Source organism: Thyridium curvatum, assembly GCF_004353045.1.
Source record: "Thyridium curvatum strain D216 chromosome Unknown NODE_24_length_455711_cov_82.946811, whole genome shotgun sequence".
NCBI classification, from domain to species: domain Eukaryota; kingdom Fungi; phylum Ascomycota; class Sordariomycetes; order Thyridiales; family Thyridiaceae; genus Thyridium; species Thyridium curvatum.
Genome location: NW_022156779.1, coordinates 100,560 through 123,502, shown reverse-complemented (window position 1 = coordinate 123,502; position 22,943 = coordinate 100,560). Strand labels below are relative to the sequence as shown.

Sequence of the window (22,943 nt, the reverse complement as noted above, 5' to 3'; positions counted from 1 at the left end):
CGATGGCATCAGGATCGAAGATGGGTGCTCCTCCACAGTGACGGTGGGAGATTCCACGTCTGCGCTCATTTGGAGGGCTTCAAATTGTTGTCTTATTCTGGTTTTCGACTTTCCTTTCCTTTTTGGGCACTCTGCTTCTCACCTTCCTTCTTAACGAACGACAGAGATAAAACGTCGTCTGGGCGCTCGATTGAACAATGGCAAGGCCAGTCTGTCAAAACAAAGGTCTCTTGAATTGAAAGTTTGTGCCGGATGGACTGAGCTTTTTGCCCAAGGGGAGATCTTGTTTGGTCGTCCAAAGGGCTCTCTAAACCGAAGTGTAACTCGAGATTGGAGAAAAGGAGGGGACCGAGGAAGCTTTATATGGCCGTCGATTGGATCGCGGGCAGATAAAGGAGGGCAAGGAGGGGTAGCACCACAATCTTCACTTAACAAGACGAGGATAGACAGGAGGCAGGCAGCGTAGATCGTCAGGCAGCATGCATCACTCAAGCTAAACGGACAAGATGCACGGATGCAGGAAAGGGATGGATTTAGCACGGCCTTTAATCGACACTGAGCTCTGGGTCTTTCGTTGATCGCAACGGTAAACACCGATTTCAAAGCACCCATGCGTGACCAAGACGCTGGATTGATGACCGGGATTGGTCCTCGCTGTGGAGGCGCCGGGACGGGACTGGCGGGCGAGTCACGCAAGTCAAACTATCAACCGATGTGCTGGAGGGGGCCATGGGCGATATCTAAGTCGTAGACTCGGCCTTGCTCTGGCGTCGAACGCATGCCGTGCACGCCATTCTGCCATCACCCCCAGTGTCTGGTGCCGAACTCTACTTGTTAGCTTGTTGTGGAGGAAAAAGGCTCTGTTGCGTGTAGATGATTCCATGATGAGTACCAGCTAGCATTACCTCCCTCCCTACCTACTCCCTAGAGTGGTGTTGGGCATTAGCTGCTTCTCCGGAGCAGATCCGCCTTGCTTTATCTCGATGCAGCCTAACCGAATATTTAAGCACGGTAGGCTTGTTTCTCACCCCAAAGTCGCATGGTGATCCGTCGATACACTGCTGTCATTGGCACGGGATGGTAACATTCAACATCTACCTACCTTAGAATGTTGCCTCCACGGGATTTTGAACGTCTGCTGCTGTTTCGCTGATTCTGGTGGAGGAATCAAAAACACTCGAGCATATTCTGGTGTGGGCCTGGGCGGTTTCATTGATGGCTTCGCCATCCTCATTAGTATTGTCTACAAGAGGTGATCGTACACGAACATTGTACATATGGTCCATCGCAACTGGTGTGATGATAGTGTGGTTTGGCCCAATCGGCCACCTAGGTGTCTGTCCTCGTAGATGCTCTTTATGCCTTTGCACTCAGCTCCTTGACAACCTTGATCACTTCCGTCTTTTGTACATCCTTGCCATCGAGAGGACCGCCTGGCGCCAGCAGCCTCTTCATAGCCTCCCCCATTTGCGATTTGGCGGTGACTCCTTCGGCGGCCATCTCCGCCAAGACGGCCTCCACGATGGGTTGTAACTCGGCCTCCCCAATGCTCTCGATGCCGCTACCTGCGGCATACTCTTCCAGGATCCGGACCTGGGCTTCCTCCTTCTCGACGAGGTCCTCTCTTCCAGCTGCGCGGAACTCCTCCGCAGCCTCCTGCGCCGAGCGGGCCTGCTTCCGCAGCAATGCGACAAGCTGTGCGTCTGTCTTGATAGGCGAGGCAGTCTTGCTCGCGTTCAGAGTCGATGAGATGACAGATCGGATCACGCCCAGTCTAGCGGTATCTTTCGCTTTCATCGCGGTCTTGAGGTCGCCCTTGAGCTTCGTAAGGAGAGGCGGCGGCGGGGCCTCCGCCGAGTACGCCCGTCGCAGCAGGAGGGATGGCTTGATTGCGAGCTTCGGCGCCGGTCGAGTCGACAGACGGCCGACGGTGCGGGCTGCCATTGGAACGAGGCTAGCCATGGTGATGACAAAGTGCCCCCGAGATCTTGGTGGTTAGAAATAGAACCCAAAAGACGCAGGGAACAGTCTTTGCCGCGAATCGCACTCTGGAAAGAAGAGCAAAGCAAAAAAGGTGATTCGAGATGCAATGAATTGGCCAGTAAGATTGACCGGCGAAATGGGGTCCAAGCTCAGTGCTCTCGGATCAAGTTGACCACGACCACGACGCTAGAATCCAAGCGAGAAACAGCTGCATCATCTGGTACGCTTGTACGAAGATCCATGCAGGCAGGGGGACGATAGAGGCATGCCCTTCGGATTTTCTCAGAAGACTGTGATGTTTGCGAAGCTTGTGAACATCCAAGCACCCATCTACTCAGATTGGTTATACATCAATAATCACTGGCGCTCTACAGAAGGACGTGGCTTCTACCCCGTGGACAGAGAAATAGCAGTGCCGAAGAGTACAGAGTTCGGAGTACTCCGTAGGCCATACAGGGCAATTTGGTGTATTATCATCACCTGACTAATTTGGAGCTCACGCCAACATGGGTCAAGCAAGGATCGGAAGTTCCCCGGGCGCCTCACAGACACTAGAGTTACTGGCGACTGGTTCCCTGTGCTATCCTCCCTATTTCCGATGCTACTGGGCACCAATAAGAGATGGCACATGGCTCTTGATCTGCCCAGGTCCAACAGGAGAAACCGTGAGACAAACAAAACCCGCGCAGACACCAGCCTCCGTGCAAGGAACGGCACGCTGCTCAAGAAGGGCGTAAGAAAGAGTGGAAATCCGACTTGGGATGAATGGATGCACGATGGAAGGTCAAAAAGGACAACACAACAGAGACGGCGTATCGCCCATCTCCGGGGCCCGTTCCATCACCTGGGATGGAGTGAGTGAGCGGCGATCAACCTCGATGTGCTTTGATCTAGCAAGTCTCAATGCCCAACATCCAAGCTCATCTTCGTGTTGGAACCTTGACATGGAGTATTACTCCACACGCTACCTACCTACGTAGCTCAGTCGACGTAGTCCAAGGGAGCAACTGGTTGATCAGCCTTGATCAATGGGGCGGGCCATCGGGTAGGAACAGACTCTATCTCGAAGCAGAGTGAAATAGATATAGATATAGGAGAGGGACAGGTGAAAGTCAAGGCCGTGTTAATGTTGGGCACCAACGATCCTCCTCATCACAGCCGCGTTGTTGCCAAGGGGCACGGTAGTAGTCCGTCACTCGTTTGCTACATCCATACCTCCTACGCCTTTGCTCATCTCCCCAGTGTCAGAGTGTCCCAGCCAGCCGGTAACCCAGCCGGCCTTGACCCCGAAGGGGTAAAAGCCCATGGAAAGTCGGTCGCAACCCTTTTTTTCGTTGGAAAAATTGGAATTGGCTTGCGTGTATGTTCCACAACTTGTATGCCGTCGTACTTCGTGTCCTGCTTTTCGACCTGTTTTATCAGTAGCCTCATCGTTGTGTGAGCCGTCAGCATCTAATCCTCGCTATTAGCCTTCCCGAGAGTGTCGATTGAAAGACGAGAAGAGCGAGAACCCGTTGTTGTTCACTTGCTCAATTACATTACTCTAAGTAAAGTGTCTTAAATTGCTGGCAAGACCAAGACCGCCCTTGCAGCTTTCCAATCGACTGAATCCCAAGGAGCCCCTCAGGAAGACAGCACGTCGACTTATAATCACTTGAACTCGACGACGCTGTGTACCGGCATTTTTATGGCAATGTACTACACTGACTCATGAAGGGAGACTGGCTGTTATCGCTCCATTCCTCTCTGCCTAAGCCTCTCGATCTACTACACTAAAGTGTCTCTATGGACTCGGAGGCGCACGCGGGCGCTTCGCGACCAATCTATCTATTAACGAAAGAAAGCCTCCATTGCCGATTCAGCTCCCGCAGGAATGCCTCTACTCAGCTCGGCAGCTCCTCTGCCTTAGGCCCTGTTTGTTTATATCGACGTCGTGCCATGCAATCAGCCCCGTTGTTCTCAATCCATTCCCTGATCCCCTCATAATGTCGACACGGGAAGCGCGACCCGGCTGACCCTCCCTTGCACCTTCTCCCAAGACGCGAATCTTGAGACTTTTGTTTTGCTTTGACGGGTAGGACGTTTGCGCCTACCCAAAGTAGCATTTCGGTCCCAACTGTCTTCCCACGGTTCGAATCTGTCCTCGCGTTCCCGAAAACAGGAGATACCACGAAACCCCAACAGACCATGACGAGCCTCAAAGCTGCTGTTAGGGCTACGGAGTCACTATGGGGGTTCAGGGGCGAAGCTTCACCCATCATCGACGTTTTCGACCAATACAAACGTAACTGAAGTGTCGAATCAGATACACTATCTCTTGGACTGCGGGGGGGAGAGCTGTTGTGCAGTTTCAGCAAACTTCACGAACGGGACTTACACGGGAAAGTAAGCCTGCAACGAACCCAAGGCGTTAGTCACCATCTGTCAACAAGGACGAGCCGCAAGTCGGATTTGGATGCCAAGAAGTTGGCCGATTGAGGCTGTATTCACCTTGAAATCAACATTGCTCGCTTCGGCTCGAGCTTGTGCAACAAGCAGTTGCACATCGGCAATGGGCATACTTGTACCACCGTCAGTTAACGTCAAACACGCCAATCTCGACTCGCCATTGTCACAGCAAGCAGCTTCGCTTACCCAGCCAGTTCTGTCAACGGAAACGTCGCCAAAGACGCAAGAAGCCGCTGCACATTCTCTCGATTGGCTGTGCCGATATCATTTGAGCGGGGGTCTGTTGTGTGTGCACGCATCAGTGCCTCATGATTTGCGGTACCGGCAAAAGCTGCACATACCAGACGACCAACCGCACATAGGAAGAGGAAGGATTCGTGTCTCGACGTCGACCAATCCTGCCTGTCTCATCATCTGCTCCAACCGGAGCGGGATCCTCGGGTCCTTGTAGGGCGACAGGCTCTCCAGGTATCTTTGCGACCACCGGCTCAAAGCATGACCTAGCAAATCGCGGTGTCAGTACAGTGCGACAACGCGTCTCTTCTCGGAAGGAAGGAACGTACTTGACGTCAACGAGCCGTTGTCCGATTGAGCATTGAAATATATCTCGACCATTTGGCACCACCCACCGGGCCGCAGCACTCGCACCATATCCCGCAAGTAATCTCGCCATCTGTCCGAGTTGATGCCCCCAGCGACTAAGCGACTATGGACGAGGTCGAAATAGTTGGACGGGAAGGTAAAGCTAATCGCGCTGTTAGCCAAGCTTATACCGTCGAGTCTGTCACGTCTCTTACGGTCGGTTCAAGTCGTCAATCTGCAGATCAAGATTCCCCGGAGTCTCCTCGGGGATCATATGCGGACTAATGTCGACGCCGACAACCTGGTTGAGATATGTCAGCGTTCTCATGTTGCGATTACCGATCATGGGTTCCGTGCATGCCAGAATGTCCAAAGCTTGGGGTTAGCACATGTCAACTGTGCCGCTCCTGGAGCCACCGACTATTCCGGCAGAAAGCAGACTGTGACACCGCTCGAATGTATATGATACAGAAGCCAAGGCTTGCAGAGGGGACAGAGAGAAACCGAACCAAGCGGCTTTCACGAACCTGACAATTTGGGTATTGCACGGCAACGTCCACCGCCCAAGAGGCGCTTCCAAAGCCGCAGTCCAGGACTCGTCTAGGTCTTTGGATAGGAGGGAAGATCAGTCTCCTGTCGAACATTATCGAAAAAACCTCATGCATTAGTTGCAGCCTCTCTGCTTCGTCCTATCGTGCGTTTATCCAGGGGTTAGGCCTCGATCGACTGTGCTCTGGCTTGTTATGGCAAGAAACTCACCTCGTCGACTGGCGCAAAATATGTTCCATTCTCAACCGCAAAGCACTGGTACTCCCTGTCGTTCAATACAACTGTCTCGAGATAAACGTCGTCGAGAGGGACCGTTTGCGAGTCACTTCAACCGTGGTTAGGCAGGAACCAAATTTGTTAGGTCGGGGTCAGTTGCCGCACCTCTCCATGGTGTTTCGGACACACAAGAACGTTGAATACTCAAAAGAGATATGGTATTCGAGTCTACCCCTTTGCTCGATGGATTCAGGATATCGACCAAGTGCCTCTTATTTGCAGAGTATGAACTCGAATAGGGTTTGGGGCTCTGAATGCGAAGGGGGGTAAGAAGAGCCTTACAACAACCCCGTGTCCGAACCGCGCAGACGATGGCCCCAGAAGCATGGTCAGCCAGAGCACACCAAGCTCAGGGCTCCCATAGACTGGCACGACAGGAGCACAGAATGTCGGGGAGAGGGCCAGAGTGGACCCGTCCCTTCTGCCAAACAATGCAGATTAAGCCAAGTGGGAATGCTGCCAGTCTCTGATGATGGCGGCGTCGATCTAAGACGGAAGGACTCCTCACGCCCTGTCGCGACAGTCACTATGCTCCTGGGTGCTGCTAGTGACCCTTGGGCCTTCGCTCAGAAGATGGATATTGAGCCTGCAACCTTGCCTCCAGCCTATAAGAGACTGCTGGGGCCACTGTGAGCGTGTTGACAAAAGCCCGCCTAACCTGAAAATTACACAGTTATTTCCCTGGCTGGGAGGTGACTGGCATCTACTTCAATGTTCGCCCTCGAATCTAGCTGGTAGGCGTTCGTGCACTGATATCACGCAGCTGGCGAGTGCAGTTGTCGACAGAGGAATAAAAGAAGGACAGGAAAAATCCCAACAGGTCTCTACTCGTCCAAGTCTGTTGATCGGTTCTGGGTTGGGATTCTGGATCCATCACAAGTTGTGTATTAACGAACGGGGGTGATTCTTGTCAGTGACCAAGGCACGTTCGAACCGCTAGTTCGGTACGAGGAACAAAGTGTTCACCCTGTCATGGCCCTTCCCTCATAGTGGCTTAAGAAGTACCGGGGGTAACGGTGCTTCATGCTTAGACACCCACCAAGTGGGCGGTGGAGCACGAATTGCCATGCACTGTTTCCCGCATGGGTATTGAACGGGTACATACACACCCATTACAGATCTGCCACAAGTATACACCCTCAACGGGATGAGATCAGGCGGCAACCTGGTTGACAAGTCAGGGTGGAGTGGAGAATCGTGGGAGGTACCCTGTTCCTTCACTCAAGAGAACGTTTGTGTTGTGCTTTGTCCAAGGGATGTCGTACATTCTTTTGGCTGTCCCGGGTAATTAATCAGTAGTGACTGGTTGATGGGAGGCGACCCGGCAACATGGACCTGGGTCCGAGAGAGAGAGGGAGGCCTCTGTGTGTCCACTAGCCAGTTGCTGTTTCGAAACGCCTTTATCCATTGGAACGGGAAAGGGACTTTGACCGTTGTTTCCGAGGCTAGAGAGCAGGGCGACGATGACCTTTTGGAGAAGCCAAAGATTCAACTACGGAACCCTGACCAAGTCTCACGATCTATCATGGAACAAGGCATGCAGTTCAAAAATACCGTCTGTGCTCTTTGGGATTCTTCGGATTAAAATTTCTGCTCACCCTACGAGACGACTGCGCTTCCTCGGCTAGATGGGGCAATTTCCTTCCACACCGATTGTTATATCACGGGCCCTGCAGAACTGTCGCCATGCTCTTCTGTAGCTTGTTTTACAAGTAGGTGCATCGATCGGCATGGAGAGAAAAAGAGAAGCCGCGCCGATGGGTCGAAGCGAGTGCCAGCCACACAACATGTAGTCCGACGCGGCATCACCTACTGGCTGAGATTCTCAGCGCACCATGTACAATGCAGAGACAGATGAGGAAGGACAGAATCACGACTTGTCTGTGAAAGATCAGCACCACCGACCCATTACTTGTTGAGCTAGGGGCGGGTCCTAGTGCCCAGAAAGACTTCTCTGGCGCACAGAAAACTGTCACATCCACAGCGGACGCACCTGTGTCATTTCCAGCCTGCGTTGGCCTTTGGACCGAAGATAAAGCCGGCCCGAACTATAGGTAGGGGTCTCGCTGCTGGTTGTGGACTTCTGCCCATCCCTCGGCTTGGTAGACTCCCAAGTCCTTTTCGCTTTCCGCGACACAGCCCCCAAGCTCAAATGTCACATACGGTTTGGAGGCAACCGTCCGGGAGGACAGTCATCTGCGCCCATAACGGAGTTCAGACGACGGCAGGTTTTACATGCAGCCTAACGCGATTCGGTTCATTTACCTATAGTTGTGAATCGTCCGAGAAGGTGACGATACCGTCACCGGAAAAGTACAAGGACGAAAGGATACAAGCAGGTACTTGGAACCGAGGGTTTGGTAATGGTGCGGAGGTATTTGACGGGCCGTTGCAGTGGTGAGATCAGTGTCCTGGGTGGCTGGGATTCTCAACTGCCTAAGTCTGGGTATCCCTGAAGAATGCCTGATCCTAGTGTCAGCCCACCACGATGCATACGCCAGTCCACCGACACTCCTTTGTGGATCAGTCATTTGGTTCTTTTCCTGGAGAGACAGCCGTCCTTGCGAAATCTTGCGTAGGAGTTGTTGTGCACGTCGTGCTCCGACATGCTGGTGGGATCGTTGACAGGGGCGCATCGACTCTGGCGTCAGGGTATGTACCAAGTACCTGGGACCCTGGACCAAGCTCCTGGCCTCGTCCGAGCTGTCGGTAACGCTGAACGGCGGACTGACTAGGGCGTGGACTGCTCCCTACCAATGCCATGGAACAACTGACACGGAAGCTCCCTCCTCAACTGTCGACACTAGTGCCATCGCCTCCTGGCAAGTCTACCCAGCTCGAGCACAGTACCTTGGATGTAGTTGTCGAACGTGAGTCTTGGTTCACCCGAGGTTGGATTACACCAAGCCATCTCTCGAATGAAAGAACACCACGTCACCAGAGCTATGGAGGCCACCCCCGCCGCTATGCAAGTTTAAATACTGTCGTTGCATCGACGCATAAGCCCCCCTTTTGGGTGCAGTCATGATGAAGAAAACCGTCAGACCCATGGAGCACGCACAGATGTGCGTAAATACGTACCTCCTACGACCGTGCGCCTCAAACATCAACAAATCGGACAGGCTCCTCAGGCAGCAAAGCAAGAGGGCGAACGTGTGGGAGCGAGTATGGAATCTCTCCGATTCCGTCCAAGTGCAGCTCGCCTCTCGTTACGTATCCTGCACATTTCATCACAGCGGCCTGGGCCTCTCCTCCTCCCGGAGCGATAGAAACACGGCTGAACAAGTGCATTTTGGTACCGAGCGATCCAGGTACCTAGACCTGTTGGTCCGGGAGTTACGACGATGCCATCACTCGGGCTTGGGTGGGTGTGGGGGGCAAGAAAAAACTCGTTTGCTGCGTCGAATGTTCTCTCTCCTCAACTCAACTCTGACCGGCGACCCGAAGGACTGGGTCGCCATGACCCCTCGGACCCAATGGGGCGGCGTGGTGGGACGGCTCGAAACGCCCCAAAGTGCCAAAATCGGGGAGCGATTTGCTCGAAATTTGCGTCTCAATTTCCCCATCCCGCCTCCCCTGGCCTGGCAGGCTTTCCGTCCCATGAAAGAAGCAATTCCTCGGTATCAGCATGACGCTCTTTTGCAGCCCCCCCCCGCCGGATGCCCTTCTTTTGCATTGTTATGAGCTGTCAGGGTTTCACTCCTGGGCCAACTTGGCTCGACGTGAGCAGGGTACATCTCTGACTCTTGGCAGCGGGATGGATAGGGGCGCGTCCTAGTCGTGCTTCCCGAAGTCTCGGGACTACCCATGCATGCTTTGCACCACACCCCTCTTGTCCCTTTGATCTCTCGTCCCGCCTATGGCGGCACACCGAACCCCACAGCACTATTTTTGCCCGCGCCGTCCTCTTGGTGGTGATTCGGAGAGCCACCGGACCTCCTAGGTTGCCCACCACCCCTCGCCCGTGCCATGCAGCGCTCTTGTCAAGAAGTCTTTGGCATGCAGCTGCCTACCTGATCCAGCTAGCTGAAAAGCAAGTTTTCCTCTCACAGGGATCAGATGGAAGAAGGTATACCGACATGCGCTGTCAACAGGTCTTGGAGGTCTCGGGCTTCCCGGTGCGTGGACCGTATCGCGGGCGGCGTCCTCCGCAAGTGCGTCATATGCCTGCGCCCGCTTTAGCCGCATGCAGCATGTCAGTGATCGTGGTTCCACGCACGCGCTTGCGAAGAAGGGCGGAGGGGCAAGGTTGCGAGATGTACGGAGTACAGCGAGCATCCCTCTCTCATTACACTGCATGGCCCTAAGGAGCAACGTTTCACACCAGCTTTGCTCCCTCTCCACGGCATGGCCCTCCGTCCCGGAGGGACCAATAAGGATTCCTGGGCGCTCAGCGTCCGCGAGAAAGTCATGATGGCATGTGCTCTGCGAACCCATTTACAGGTAAGCCATCTACATCACACACCACTAGGTTGCGACTTGAAGCGGCTGCTTGCAGGCTAGGCTTGCGGGAGAAGAAGAGAGAGAGAGAGCGAGAGAGACGACTTAATTTACGGGACACCACCGCCGCCGGGTCCGTTCACCACCAAAAAGCACACTCCCTCCATTCCCACCTGCATTCTGCATTCTGCTATGATCCAATTTCGTCTGCTTTTCAGCACTTATGCAGCAGACAGCGGGAAATGACACATCAGATACTCTTTCGTTCACCGACGCTTCCGCACCCCTTGGTTACGGCGTCTTCTTGCTCTTGCCTTCGAGTGTCCCCTTTCCCCATCTTTCCCAGGCTTGTTTTTTTTGACCGCTTCACAAGGGTGTGTGATGCATTTCCTGATCTTATTGCCCTTTACGTAACACATGCCTAGACCCCACTGAGAGGATCGGATGGATGATATAGGTCTCGCTGTCCGAGAAGGGGAAGCATGCATGCCCACTCCGTAGCCGTGGAAGGCCTACCTAGCTTTGAGCCAACGCGGGAAATCGGCGGGCCAATGCTGAGTGAGAGACAAATAGAAGCCCATTTTCTGTATTCATGTTGCTGCGCCGTTCTATCTTGCGCTCCCATGCTAATCCCAAATGCTGCGCAACCCCCCCTGCCCAGTATGCCGTACTTTGAAATTGAACAAACACGTATATGATGAGCCCGGGACCTGACCCCAAGCTGAATCAACTCGATGCAGACGCTGAACGAGTCAACTGTCTCCTGCCTTGATGAGTGAGGATGCACACGGCAAAAAAAAGGAGAAGCCTTCATATTGTGTAGACGAAACCAATCGCCTCAAGTATGCCCGACATTTCCCTAGCACCACGTGAACACGGGGTTCTTGCTCTTGACCGGCTCGAGCCTCTCGACGATGACCTTGCGGTGGTTCCCCTCCATGCCCTCCGCCGCCGCATACCCAAGGTCGCCCTCGAGGTCGTCGTCGTAGTAGTCGACCGACGTCCGACGACCACTGCCACCGCTGCCACCGCTGCCGCTCCCAGCGTAGAGGTGCTGGGCGATGCTGTTGCTGTTGCGCCTCGTGGCCGCCGTGGTGGCGAAGCTGTACCGCCGCTCCCTGTGCGGCGTGTACATGTTGAGCGAGCGCTGCGGGCCCGAGTAGCTGGCCCCGATCGAGGTACGGGGCAGCCGGGGCCGCGACTGCTCCGGCGACGAGCCCAGGGCCTTGCCAGCGCCGCGCCGGTCGCTCGGCGACAGGGACCCGTTGGCGGCGCGCTGCTCGTCTTCGCTCGGCGATCGCGCATACTCCGCAGTCGGGCTGGCGATCTCGAACCGTCCCGGGTGGGGTAGGTCCGCAGGCGGGCTCGCGAGGCCTAGGAGGTCCCCGGCCGGGGCGGAGCTGGGGTTGGCATCGCCCGCGCTGGCGCCGATGTCCATCTCTTCCTCTTCGTCGATGCTCTTGCCGTACTCCTCGTGGGCTTGGCGGCGCATCTCTGCGCTGGTGGCCCTCATAGGGACGGCGATGGGGATATCGACCAGGTCGTCCCACACGCAGACCTTGGCACGGCGCGTCAGCTCCAAGGGGCCGTGGTCCGGCGTCTTGAGCGTCTCGACGACGTTCCATGCCTGTCCCTTCATGACGGCAATCTGTTTGGCAAACATGCGCTCCTTGAAGTCCGGGTCCATCTGGAAGACTTTCCGCAATGCCAGTTGCGTCCGAGACCACCACGCTGTAGAAGTCAGTAGGGGGAGGAAGTGCTCTCTTGTCTTCTGGGAGAAAGGCCGGCCGATCAGGTCGACAGGCAGGAACAGCCAGCCGAACGGGAAACTGTTGATAGGTGACTTGTCAGTGACTGAGACTTGAGCGACGGTCTATCGACACCAGGAGAGACTCACCTCCTCCAAGCATCGGGATGTTTCCATGGCCACGATAAGGAGTTATCGATGGCGCCGACGCTGATCTTAGGTCCAGGCCCGCCACCACCTGCTACTGGGGTAGAGGCATCCATAGGCTTCTGAGCCCGGTAGGGATAGGACGAACGAGTCTGCGCTGGTCCTCTCTGAGACAAGTCTACCGGCCTCGGTGCCTCCTCGCCATCATGGGTGCCCATGTTCAGATGCATGGGTTCTGAGGTGATGGACACCTCCTGTGTCTGCCAGTCAACCTTGATCATCCAGTTGTCGAGCCCGCGGTCTGTGTTCCTCATGATGTAATCCAGAATGACCAGCTTCTCGAGCTCCTCTCGGAAAGCCTGCTTGAGAGTCTCGGTCCACATGAAATTGCCTGGTCCCGGCGTCATACTAGGGCTGTTATCGAGCCCTTCGTCCTCGCTGTCATCATCATTACCAGCGCGCCGACTGGTTGGGCGGCAGTTATCCGCCCATCTCTTCTTGCGGTGCCGATGGGTATCATTCGTCCTGAAGCCCGAGAGGTACTGGTCCGGCCATGGGTGCTCACGGAGGAAGATGTTTGCGTCCTTGAACCCTTTGAGAAAGACTTGGAAGCTGCCGGGCTTGTCAGGCAAGGGCTTCCGGCTTCTGGAATGCGCGTAGCGGTCCCAGAAGGGGTAATGAAAAGATTTGGAGGAAAGGTATACGACATCGGTGTATGGTACCAGGTTCGTCCTCAACTGTGCATCAAGTACATAGGCCGCTGCTTCGCTCACATATGATAAGTTCGGAATGAGGCTGTAAGCTGCATGTTAGCACCGATCCTCCCCCATCGAGGCGGGGGCAAACACCAGGTCCAAGAAACTTACCAAGCCCGGCCGAAACAGCACGGAAACAAGTTTCTGTGTATCCATTTGTTCCACTTGGGATTGCCCGCCGCATAGGGTTCTTCGTCCTTGGGCTTGAACACCCCGACGACCTTGCCCTCTGGGTTGCGCGCAAAGTAGCTGCCAGAGCTGCCTTGCGAGATCATGCGCGGGTGCATCCCCTGCCCAATCGCTATCCGCACGCTCTCCACCACGGCCTCGAACTCGTCCCGCCGCATGGCCCCCTCCGGCAAGGGCGCCGCCGCCAGGCCTTCGGCCGTCGCCGGCCGCACGCCCTCGGGCGCCTGGAAGACGGAGTGGTGGATCTCGAGCGGCTGGTCCTCGTCCGGGCCGTCGACGCCCCTCCGCCGGCCGCGCTTGAACTTGGCCGCGATCTCGTCCGCCCACTTCTCGAGCCGCGCGTTGATGGCCTTGAGGTCCACGCCCGAGTTGGACCGAGGCCGCATGCCAGCCCGCCGCCCGGACAGCCGGATTCCGCTGCTTCCGCCGCCGCCACCGCCTCCTCCTCCTCCTCCTCCTCCTCCAGCACGGTTGGACTGGCCGCGCGGCGTCACCATGCCGCTGTGCGGCCGGGGAGCCGAGATGGGTGCATATCGAGGGGCCGTTGGGGGCTGGAGGCTGGCGAAGCTGGCGCCGAGGGGATCTTCGACATCGCTGTCGTCGCTGAACTGGTCGGCCTGGGCAAGGCGCTCGTAGCCTGTTGTGGCCGGACGCGTGGGTGGCATGGTTGGAATAGGCACCGAGGTGTTTGGCGGGAGCTCGGGACAAGTCAAAGGACCCCTTGCGGGAATCAAGAATCTTCTGTCTTCCTGTCGAATATCGCGGAGAAACCCCAAACTCAGCAAACAGACATAGTAGCCCGGGTTCCTGTATGATAAGGCTGGAAGGGAACGTCGTGGCTAACCGAAAGGCAGGCACTTCTAAAGAACGAATGGGAATGGAAAGGGTATTGAACTACGAGTAATACATGCAGAGAAAGACAAGCAAACGAAAGATGTCAAGGGTTGTTGGTCAGGACAGAGAAGGCTGTGACGTCGAAATCCTGGAGAAGAAGGCTTCAAGGTTCAGAATGGGGGAAGCCCGGCCTGGTTGCTGGATGGTCGATTCTGTCATGATTGGGTGGTCATGACACGCTGCTTTAAGCATTAAGCTCGGTGGCGCGTCATCTGCAATTCGAGCAATTTAGTGGGCCTCTCCCCAAAGAATGTAGCATATCGGGCTTGGTTTTAGGGGTCCATCAGTGATAGTGATAGGCTGACGAATAACTAATAAAGGCCTCACAGCAAGGCATTGATGTACAACCTATTCGCATGTGATGATCACTGCGCCCACGCCGGCCTGTTTGAAGGAACAATGCTTTGCTTCAAGTGGGCTCCTTGTTCAGTACCTGTCCCAAACAAAGCCTTATGTGACTGCAGTCCTTGACATGAAGCAGCCAGACAGAGCTGGATTCGCTCTCCCTTTTAGACCAAAGGTATCAATCGTAATCCGTGTTTGCGTCCATGCAGTGTCAGCCACGCGCTTTTCCCACCCTTGAAATAACAAATGCATATCTCCTCTAGACCAGTGGTATCTTATCATCGTCAAAGCGCAGAAGCATCCTCGTCGCCGTGCCCTCGCCCTGCCCATTCCGTCCCCTGGTTCGCCGTGCTCAGCCTCGCGCACAGGCTGAGCAGTACCACCGTCTCGGTGGCGGCGTAGTGGTTGAGGGCGTCGAGCAGGATCTGTAAGTGCCTGCCAAATTGATGCTCCCACTTCTTGAAGATGTCGAGCAAGTTGTCCAGGACCAGGTCGGGGCTTCTACCCGGCGGGTTGTTCACGCCCTGGTTGCTGTTCTCCAGGGCTTTCCTCCTCTCGTCTCTGCCCAACATGAACTGCCTCCACTGTGATTCTGACACATTGGCCGGCCGCTCATTTCTCGACAGCTCAGGACAGGCCATCTCAATCTCCAGGGTCAGCCAGGGGAGGTAGTTTGTGAAGTAGTGACACGTTTGCATCAGCTTCGCGTATATCTGGGATACGTTGTTAGTCATCGAGTACTTCTGTCACGTCTCTACCATGGACAATTCTTACCTTGAGCAGCTTGCTATTGGTGAGCATGCACTCCTTCAGACAAGTGTCCAAGAAGTCGACATGGTCCTGCATCAGCTCGTCAACTGTTCGTGATGCCCCGTCCTTGGTGTCAAGCCTGGACATGAGTGCTTGCCAGTTGGGCTCGATGACCTCGGCGGTGCAGAAGTAAAGCAGCTGCTGGACAAACACAAGCATTCGGGCCCGGAGGGTCCAGACCCGCTGTTTCAGGATCTGTAACCTCGCAGAGCTGCTCTTGTACGTCCAGGAGAAAGACCGCATCGTATGTTGCCATCCAGCGCAAAGCTGCGATTCCATATGCCGTAACGACAGCAGGTACCGAAACAGTGCCTGGTATCGCCATATCGTCTTCCGGCTGATGACCAAAGATACCGGGAAAGGGACAGCATAATCCAGCTGCAGCGATGTGAATCCTCTTGCATGCTTGTCGGGCTCGGTCGGCTCGTTCGTCACGGGCTGCAGAGTCTCACCCTGCTCTATCCCGGTGATGTTAACGACCCGCTGGAGCGACTTGATCAGGGTCACTTCGTTCATCTCCACCTTGACGTCCTCTTTGAAGGGGTCCATCGATACGATGGTGCCCGGCTGGCGAAGAACCAGGTCGAGCAAAGACTGCAGCTTGCCAATATTAACCTGCTTAACGTTTCTCCTGAGTTCCGAGGCGCCGAGCTCGAGAAAGTATGAGAAGTAATCCGAAGGGTCAAGGAAGAAGTAGTGCTTGAGCGACCGTAGCCTGGCCGGCAACGCATGCGTCGTCACGAGCAACTGCATCAACGACTCGTTGGCGTGTGCATAGGCATTGTTGACGTTGTCGAGGAAGCGAGCATCGTCGAAAGAGGTGGGCACGTCCTTGACCTCCTTGCTCACATCCACTCCGCCACACTCTCGGACCACGTTCAAATACTTGCCAGCGAGCAGGACCTTGTCCTTGACTCCCACGAGTTGTGGGGGGATGTCGTGGTCGCGGATGGTGTATCTTCTCTCCCAATACTCATCGGTATAGTCCTGCTCTAACCGTTCCCTGCGTATGCTCTTTTGCTCCTTGATCAGGAACTCCGAGTGCGGATCCTTGATCCCACCGTGGTGCAGCCACTCGTTGAGCATTCTCATGTAAGGTCTGCTCGCATCTCTGAGCAAGGTTGTCAATAACGCGCGCGCGGAAGGGTCTCCTGCCATATCCTCGAGCCGCTTCGTGATGAGCCCCAGCACGACTCCTCCTTTGCAGATCTTGTTGCCGGCCATGTTGCCAGGAACAAGTTCTCCGCCTTCTCTAAGCTGGTCGAGGATTTTGTCATAATCGTCCCCGTCATCGGTGGACTCGTCATCGGATTCATCATCCAGGAGGGCGTTTTTCTTCATTAGCTCGTGTGCAACGGCATACAGCTGAGCCAGCATCTGGCCCGTTGGCAAAACATGTATGTTCAGCACGTGAAGTGTGAAGGAGTCGTTCGTCAGGAATTGGGTCTCAAGTTGGGCCACCAGATTCAGATAATTCTGCAGGAAACCTCGGATGGAAGCACACAAAGCGTGGTTGACAGAGCCAAACTCGTCCCGGCTCTGTACGTCGACGAATGCTTGCAGGGCGCTGTAATGAGAGGCCATCTTCAGCATTGCCTGCGTAAGATCCTGCAGGCTGGGATCAAGGCCGGGAAGGATACGGAATGTCGGGCCCGAGAGACGGTCCCTCTCCTCATGGGGGTTATACGTCTTGGAGAAGCGGATGTACTGGCCCTCGAAACCCATGAAGACGAACAGGAGATCCTCGAGAATCACGGCTTCTTGAGATTCGAGTGAGAGTTCATGCAAAGGTTTGGGTTGCAAGGCCTGGGGCGCCTGGGACGCGAGCGGAGGCAGAGATATTCTGCATGCAAGAGGTGCCGTAGTGTGAGGAAGTAGAGACGCGATAGGTTCCCACGGAGCTGCAAGGAAACATAGATCGTCGTCAGTAAGAAAGATCACGGTGCGTTTTCTGAGACACAGAATATAGCAAACATACCTTGCGGCGCCGGCTCAGGTTTCTGGTCTTTGACCTTGGGCTCCGGAGGTCGCATTTTTGCTCCGTCCGTGGCCTTGGTCCGTTCCCTCTGTGCAGCCGAGTTGCGCCGGTCCGGACTCCTCGTTCGCGAGACCAGAGTCTCCCTCGTCGTAACCTGCACCTTCTCAGTCCTCCGTTCGTCTGTCGTCCTGGTCGTAGGGCGCGGATTGCCGGATGCGCTCCGCTTGTGAGAGGTGCTCGCGAAAGCGGCAGCATTTATCTGGGGCGAGCCCTCGCGATACCTCTGCTCGTACCGGTCACTCGCTTGGCTGTCGGTACCGCTCATGCGCGCCCGTGCGGAGGCCTTGTCCGGATATGCGCCATTGGCTCTGCGTTCGGCGTGAGCCGATCTGGCGGTGGTGGAGGCCATGTCGCGAGTCTACATTGGTGGTTGGCTCAGGCGGAAATGGGCATGGCTCCAAGACCGCCGTCGTCTGTGGTGGACCTCGGCCGTGAGTGGCGAATTCAAGAAAATGCAGAGAAGCCACTCGGTAAATGGCAGAGTCCTAGTCTCCAAAATATCGTCAATTTGTTGTGGTGCTGGGGGGTATCGTGCTGGTTGTTGAATGTTTACAAGGGTCATGTCTCTCACCATGGACCAGACCAGTCGCGACCCAAAATGAGGGGGGCCCTGTTCGCGGTCGCGTCCCGCACTTAATTACTACCAGCCAATTACTTAGGTACCGAATACAGTAAAGGCCAGAGCTGGAGGTGGCCTGTGCGAGCATTATTGCCGCTGTGTGGACTCTACCGTAAGTACCTCTACAGTAGCGCAGTGTTGCTGCCAGAGCTTCCATCCAGCCAGCCTTGCTTGGGTGGTCCAAGTGTGACGGAGCTGCGTAGTCCATTTGCTTGCCTGGAGCTTGCTTGCCTCGCCTTGCCTCGCCGCCTCACCACCACCATCTACCTGCCGACCTCACCAACGAAAACACGCACACGCACACGCACACTCCATCTCCACCCACTCGCATCTAGGCAATTCGACTCTCGTCTTTGCTTTTCAACAACGACGTCCATCTTTTCTCCCGAGTGAATCTGCCACAAAACCGCCAAGATGTTTATGGCAAGGTCTGAATACGGTGAGCATCGCCCCAGCGTCGAGGGTAGCTACGTCGCCGAGCTGAGATACTGACTTGAGCTGCATAGATCGGGGCATCAAGTACGTATACCGATTGGCGACACTCTTTGTTCAATCCACATCATCGCGCCTCGATTGCGATATGAGAGCCCAGCCAGTCTAGCTAGATGCTCCTCTCGGACCCTCCCTATCGCCGTGCATATACCTTCCCCCCGGGAGCTCTTGGCTAACCGCTGCTTCGCCTCATAGCACCTTCTCCCCGGAAGGCCGCCTCTTCCAAGTAGAGTACTCCCTCGAGGCCATCAAGCTCGGCTCGACGGCCATCGGCGTCGCCACCTCGGAGGGCGTCGTCCTCGGCGTCGAGAAGCGCGTCACCTCGACCCTGCTCGAGACCTCGTCGGTCGAGAAGATCGTCGAGATCGACCGCCACATCGGCTGCGCCATGTCCGGCCTGCAGGCCGACGCCCGCAGCATGGTCGAGCACGCCCGCGTCGAGTGCCAGAGCCACGCCTTCAACTACAACGAGCCCCTGCGCGTCGAGTCGTGCACCCAGGCCATCTGCGACCTGGCCCTGCGCTTCGGCGAGAGCGCCGACGGCGAGGAGAGCGTCATGAGCCGGCCCTTTGGCGTCGCCCTGCTCATCGCGGGCTACGACGAGGACGGCCCCCAGCTCTACCACGCCGAGCCCAGCGGCACCTTCTACCGCTACGACGCCAAGGCCATCGGCTCCGGTTCCGAGGGTGCCCAGGCTGAGTTGCAAAACGAGTACCACAAGGTAAGGGTCTCTTCAACATGGAGACACCTCTTTCACTGATGCATGCTTACAAAATCTTGAATTTAGTCCCTCACTATCGCCGACGCTGAGACGCTAGTGTTGAAGACGCTGAAGCAAGTCATGGAAGAGAAGCTAGATGCCAAGAATGTGCAGCTTGCCAGCGTTACCAAGGAGAAAGGCTTCAGGATATACACCGACGAGGAGATGGCTACCGTTGTCGAGAGGCTGCCTGCCAACTAAACGGCGGTGCGCGTGTGTGGTGCGAAGTATCAAAGAGACACAAAGGGCACGGCCCATCCATCTATCAGAGCACGCTCGCATCTCGATGCGCTCGTAGCACTAACAAGTCAAGAAGATATGATAGAAAATCACGCAGGTAAAAAGGCGCAATAGACCTTCTGTATCATTAGAGTGTACTTGGTACACAGAACCGCAAGTAGCCCTCCCTAAATAACAAACTGGAACAAATGTCGGCCCCTGATGATCGCCTTGTGTCCCAACGCCGCCACAGAAGCACGCCATTATGATGTTTGACCACCGGCAACGTCCCCCGGCCGTTCGAGGCGGGCTTGGTTCTACTTTTCGTTCCCTTCCTCCTTCTTGTCGTCGTCCAGCTCTAGCTTCTCCATTTCCTCCTCCATGCTCAGCAGACCAAACGCGTACGATGGCCGCTCCGACTTTGTCAGGGTGACGGGCTGGTCGCTGTCGCCCAACTCTTGTATCCTGTCGAGGATCCTCTTGGGCGCAGGCCAAGCGGTGCGCGGGACCTCGAGCTCGCTCTCCGTGGGCCTCTTGTACGGCGGACCCCGTCCCATGGACGCCGCCTTCATCCATGCCGACTCGCAGCCGCCCGCCATCTGCCTTGCGGACTGCCACCCGGTCAACCTAGATACATCGTGCAGGCGTTTGATGGTCCAGATTCTCTGGTCATGGTTCTGGTACTATTGACGTGTTGTAAAACCCTGTCAGCATCTTTGCGTTCTGCACAACTAGTCGTGCGCGCCGCGCGTGACTGTATGGGGTCAAGCGTGGGGAAAGGGAAAAAAGACATACCTGAACCGCCGAAACAAAGAGCGGGAAACTGCTCTCGATGAAAATGGCGCCCGAAAGCGTGCTCACGACGTCAACATAAGCACAGTCTTCAACCAGGCCGGCCACTATCTGGCCGATCTGAGCGGCAAACGGCGCCGACTGCCTCGCGGCCATGCCGGCCGCCATCATGGCGACAGGAGGCATCGAGGGGTGGGACCGGTGGAGGACAATCATGGCCATCAGGTAGTTGAGCCAGATGCCCGCGATGCCGTAGGTGCGGTAGTTCAGAACAGGCCCGAAGGGCGACTGCGAGGCTGGGTGGAGGTCCGCGCCCATCGGCTCGAAGTCCGGCCCCAGCTGTGCCTTGAAGAGCTCCAAGGCCTGTCGGATGGCCTCCCACTCCTGCAGGGCAGCCGCGGTGCGAGCCTCGATGTCCATGTCCTCGGCAGTGTCGCTGGGAGGGGTCTTGTCTCTGGGCGGGCTGAAACCCTTCGGTATAGTGACCTTGCCTGACGCCGGCATCAGACCAGGGAATCCCGGCGGAGAGTTGTCGGACCCGCCAGGTCCCGGAGGGCCTGCCTTCTTGGATTTGCGCTTGCGCTCCATATCTCGCGAGGCAAAATTACATAGACGACCCATGAGCAGCATCAAGTGGTCGAATGTCCCGAAGCTGTGCGAACCATAAGCAAGATGTCACTGGCCAGCTACTACGGCATTGATACTCACATGCAATCGATCTTTCCGATTGTTGCCCTCGGTCCACACTGCGTCCAAAGATCATAGTCCATGCTTGAGGCGGTTAGAAGTGTCCATATATAGCGTCGAAAGGGGAAAGAGCTGGCTTACAGAAGGGGCGTCCCTCCCAGGATACTCTGATAGACGTCCATCTTGCAGTACCACCAATATAGATCCCTTACATGCTCATATGTTTCAATGTCTTGCTCAGTATAGTGCGTTGGGGGAACCCAGCTTGAGGTGGAGGAGACATGTCCAGGTTCTGCAAAGCGTACGCGCCTTCCACACAATTGAGTCAGGAGATCTATGTTGACCTGATCCCAGTCGGTATCGAGTGTATTCCTGTGATTGTACGGATTGTCGTATTCGTGACCGTTATGCGTTCTGTGCACTCCGTACCTCTTCTCCTGCTTCAATCTCATGATCGCGCTGGTCATCTCGCTGAGGGGAATCTCCTTCAGAATGGCTCGAGCTCCCCACATGTGCTTACACCATTTATCGTGATCCGAATTCCACACTTCGTAGAACCCAAGGAGGAGGGTGGCTGCAAGAGTTGCAGGCTGTAGGCGTCTGACGGGACTCTCGTAGTTCTTCTGCAGTCGCCTCAGACAGATTGCGTAGTGTTTCAAGGAGGCCACAGGTGGGTGCCCGTCCAGCTTGGCCATCTGCAAGCTTCCCAGAGCCAGCATAGCTTGAAGAAGGGCTGAGTGATTCAACGCGAGGATTGGAAACGTGTCTACATGCAGGACGATTAGCATCGATCGATCCAGGCAGATGGATTTGAGCAAACTTACAGGTCCAAATGTGTTGCTTAGTGGTGGGGACAGGCTCTCCGCTGAACATAGGCGATGGGTCAACTGGATGGCGCTCATAGAGAGACATACTTGGACCGGTCACGGTGACGAAATGCCAAAAGATGGCGGCGGTCTGGGTATCGGTCAAGGGTGAGTTGGAGAGGGACGGGCGATAGTTTGTCAAAGCGAATCCTGTGCCCATAGCCGAGAAGGTCCTAATGTGCGTATCGAAGGAGCCTTGCCGTTCTCGCAGGCGGGCCAGGACTTGAACGCCTTGGTCATTAGAGAGCAAGTGCCCTGAGGTCTGGCCTCCCTCGTCTCCAGAATCCGCCATCAGCTCCTCGTCATCTGACACATCCCAGTATTGGTCGTCCTCGAGGTACATGTTGGATTGGAGGCCACCCTGGTCGATGTATGTTCCGTGCTGCACTGGGATGGGTGGTTCCCCACCGGGGAAGCGGCTCTCGTGGTGCACAGGTAAGAATTGGCCCATAGGATGCTGGTCTTGCAGCTCTGGATGCGACTGATTGTACATCAATCCGTCATCTGCTCCAAGCGACTGCTCTGGAGGATAGTGTCCGGGTTGAGGAGGCTCCATGAAAGCTGTGTTGGGCAGGAAGGCAGATCGATCGTACGGAACCGAATTCAAGTCCAACGGGAGGTCTGATGGACCTTGGGTCTGTTGGCCCATGTATTCGAACCCCTGTGGCATCAAGTGGGCGGGTGGAAAGTGTGCACTGCTCGGTTTGGGAGCAATGGCAGGCAGGGGGCCTTGCGCAGCGGAAGCTTTGGACTGCGCGTTCGAAAGCTGTGGATTGAGCATCCTTCCGGCAGGCTGGGTCTGGAAGACCATGGGGTTGAAAGAACCGCCATGGAAGGCGTTGATGGGTTCCTTGAAGACGACACGCTGGTTGTAGCCTTCGCATTGTCTTTTAGACTTTATGCAGTTGTTGCACGTTGGCTTGCCCTCGTCGCACTTGATCCGCCGCTTTCGACATGCTGATGGTCGTTAGATCCAACGAGGAAGGTGGCAAATAGAAGAGAGTCTAGTCTTTGGGTCTCTGTAGGGAACAAATCACAACTCACTTAGACATCCAGTTTTGGTTCTCTTCCTGACAGTGGCCTTCTTAGAAGTGCCATCGTCCTTCTTCTCACCACCACTGGGCGGTGTAGGATCACGGAGGTGAGCATCACTAGCTCGAGCATCATCAGGTGAAACCTCTGTGCTGTCCATGTTGGACGTTGCGCAGTGTCCGTCTAGTGCGTGCCAACTGGAAAGGTCGATTCCAGGCGGTATGGCAGGGTCAAGGGCTCATGCAAGACACTGTCCCTCACATAGCTGTTTGG

The 22,943-nt window shown here is 55.6% G+C and overlaps 6 protein-coding genes across 6 annotated transcripts; 1 reads left to right on the top strand and 5 right to left on the bottom strand.

The window, feature by feature from the left end:
• Positions 1-1,356: 1,356 nt before the first annotated feature.
• Positions 1,357-1,962, bottom strand: E0L32_004821 (uncharacterized protein; the record flags this gene model as incomplete). Its single annotated transcript, XM_031139274.1, has 1 exon — positions 1,357-1,962. The coding sequence occupies one exon, from the start codon at positions 1,960-1,962 to the stop codon at positions 1,357-1,359; it is 606 nt and encodes a 201-aa protein (XP_030996702.1).
• Positions 1,963-4,407: 2,445 nt separating this feature from the next.
• Positions 4,408-5,951, bottom strand: E0L32_004820 (uncharacterized protein; the record flags this gene model as incomplete). The annotated part of the gene is made up of 7 exons (XM_031139273.1): positions 4,408-4,543; positions 4,618-4,711; positions 4,773-4,931; positions 4,995-5,176; positions 5,229-5,314; positions 5,773-5,887; positions 5,944-5,951. 7 exons carry the CDS (start codon positions 5,949-5,951, stop codon positions 4,408-4,410), a joined length of 780 nt encoding a protein of 259 aa, XP_030996701.1.
• Positions 5,952-11,137: 5,186 nt separating this feature from the next.
• E0L32_004819 (uncharacterized protein) lies at positions 11,138-13,781 on the bottom strand (the record flags this gene model as incomplete). Its single annotated transcript, XM_031139272.1, has 3 exons — positions 11,138-12,107; positions 12,176-12,967; positions 13,039-13,781. The coding sequence occupies 3 exons, from the start codon at positions 13,779-13,781 to the stop codon at positions 11,138-11,140; spliced, it is 2,505 nt and encodes an 834-aa protein (XP_030996700.1).
• An 858-nt stretch (positions 13,782-14,639) lies between these two features.
• Positions 14,640-17,552, bottom strand: E0L32_004818 (uncharacterized protein; the record flags this gene model as incomplete). The annotated part of the gene is made up of 3 exons (XM_031139271.1): positions 14,640-15,068; positions 15,130-17,066; positions 17,144-17,552. 3 exons carry the CDS (start codon positions 17,550-17,552, stop codon positions 14,640-14,642), a joined length of 2,775 nt encoding a protein of 924 aa, XP_030996699.1.
• Positions 17,553-18,236: 684 nt separating this feature from the next.
• E0L32_004817 (uncharacterized protein) lies at positions 18,237-19,275 on the top strand (the record flags this gene model as incomplete). Its single annotated transcript, XM_031139270.1, has 3 exons — positions 18,237-18,250; positions 18,510-19,035; positions 19,102-19,275. 3 exons carry the CDS (start codon positions 18,237-18,239, stop codon positions 19,273-19,275), a joined length of 714 nt encoding a protein of 237 aa, XP_030996698.1.
• Positions 19,276-19,610: 335 nt separating this feature from the next.
• Positions 19,611-22,830, bottom strand: E0L32_004816 (uncharacterized protein; the record flags this gene model as incomplete). The annotated part of the gene is made up of 7 exons (XM_031139268.1): positions 19,611-19,976; positions 20,089-20,737; positions 20,794-20,856; positions 20,914-21,144; positions 21,202-21,538; positions 21,597-22,595; positions 22,683-22,830. The coding sequence occupies 7 exons, from the start codon at positions 22,828-22,830 to the stop codon at positions 19,611-19,613; spliced, it is 2,793 nt and encodes a 930-aa protein (XP_030996697.1).
• Positions 22,831-22,943: the final 113 nt, after the last annotated feature.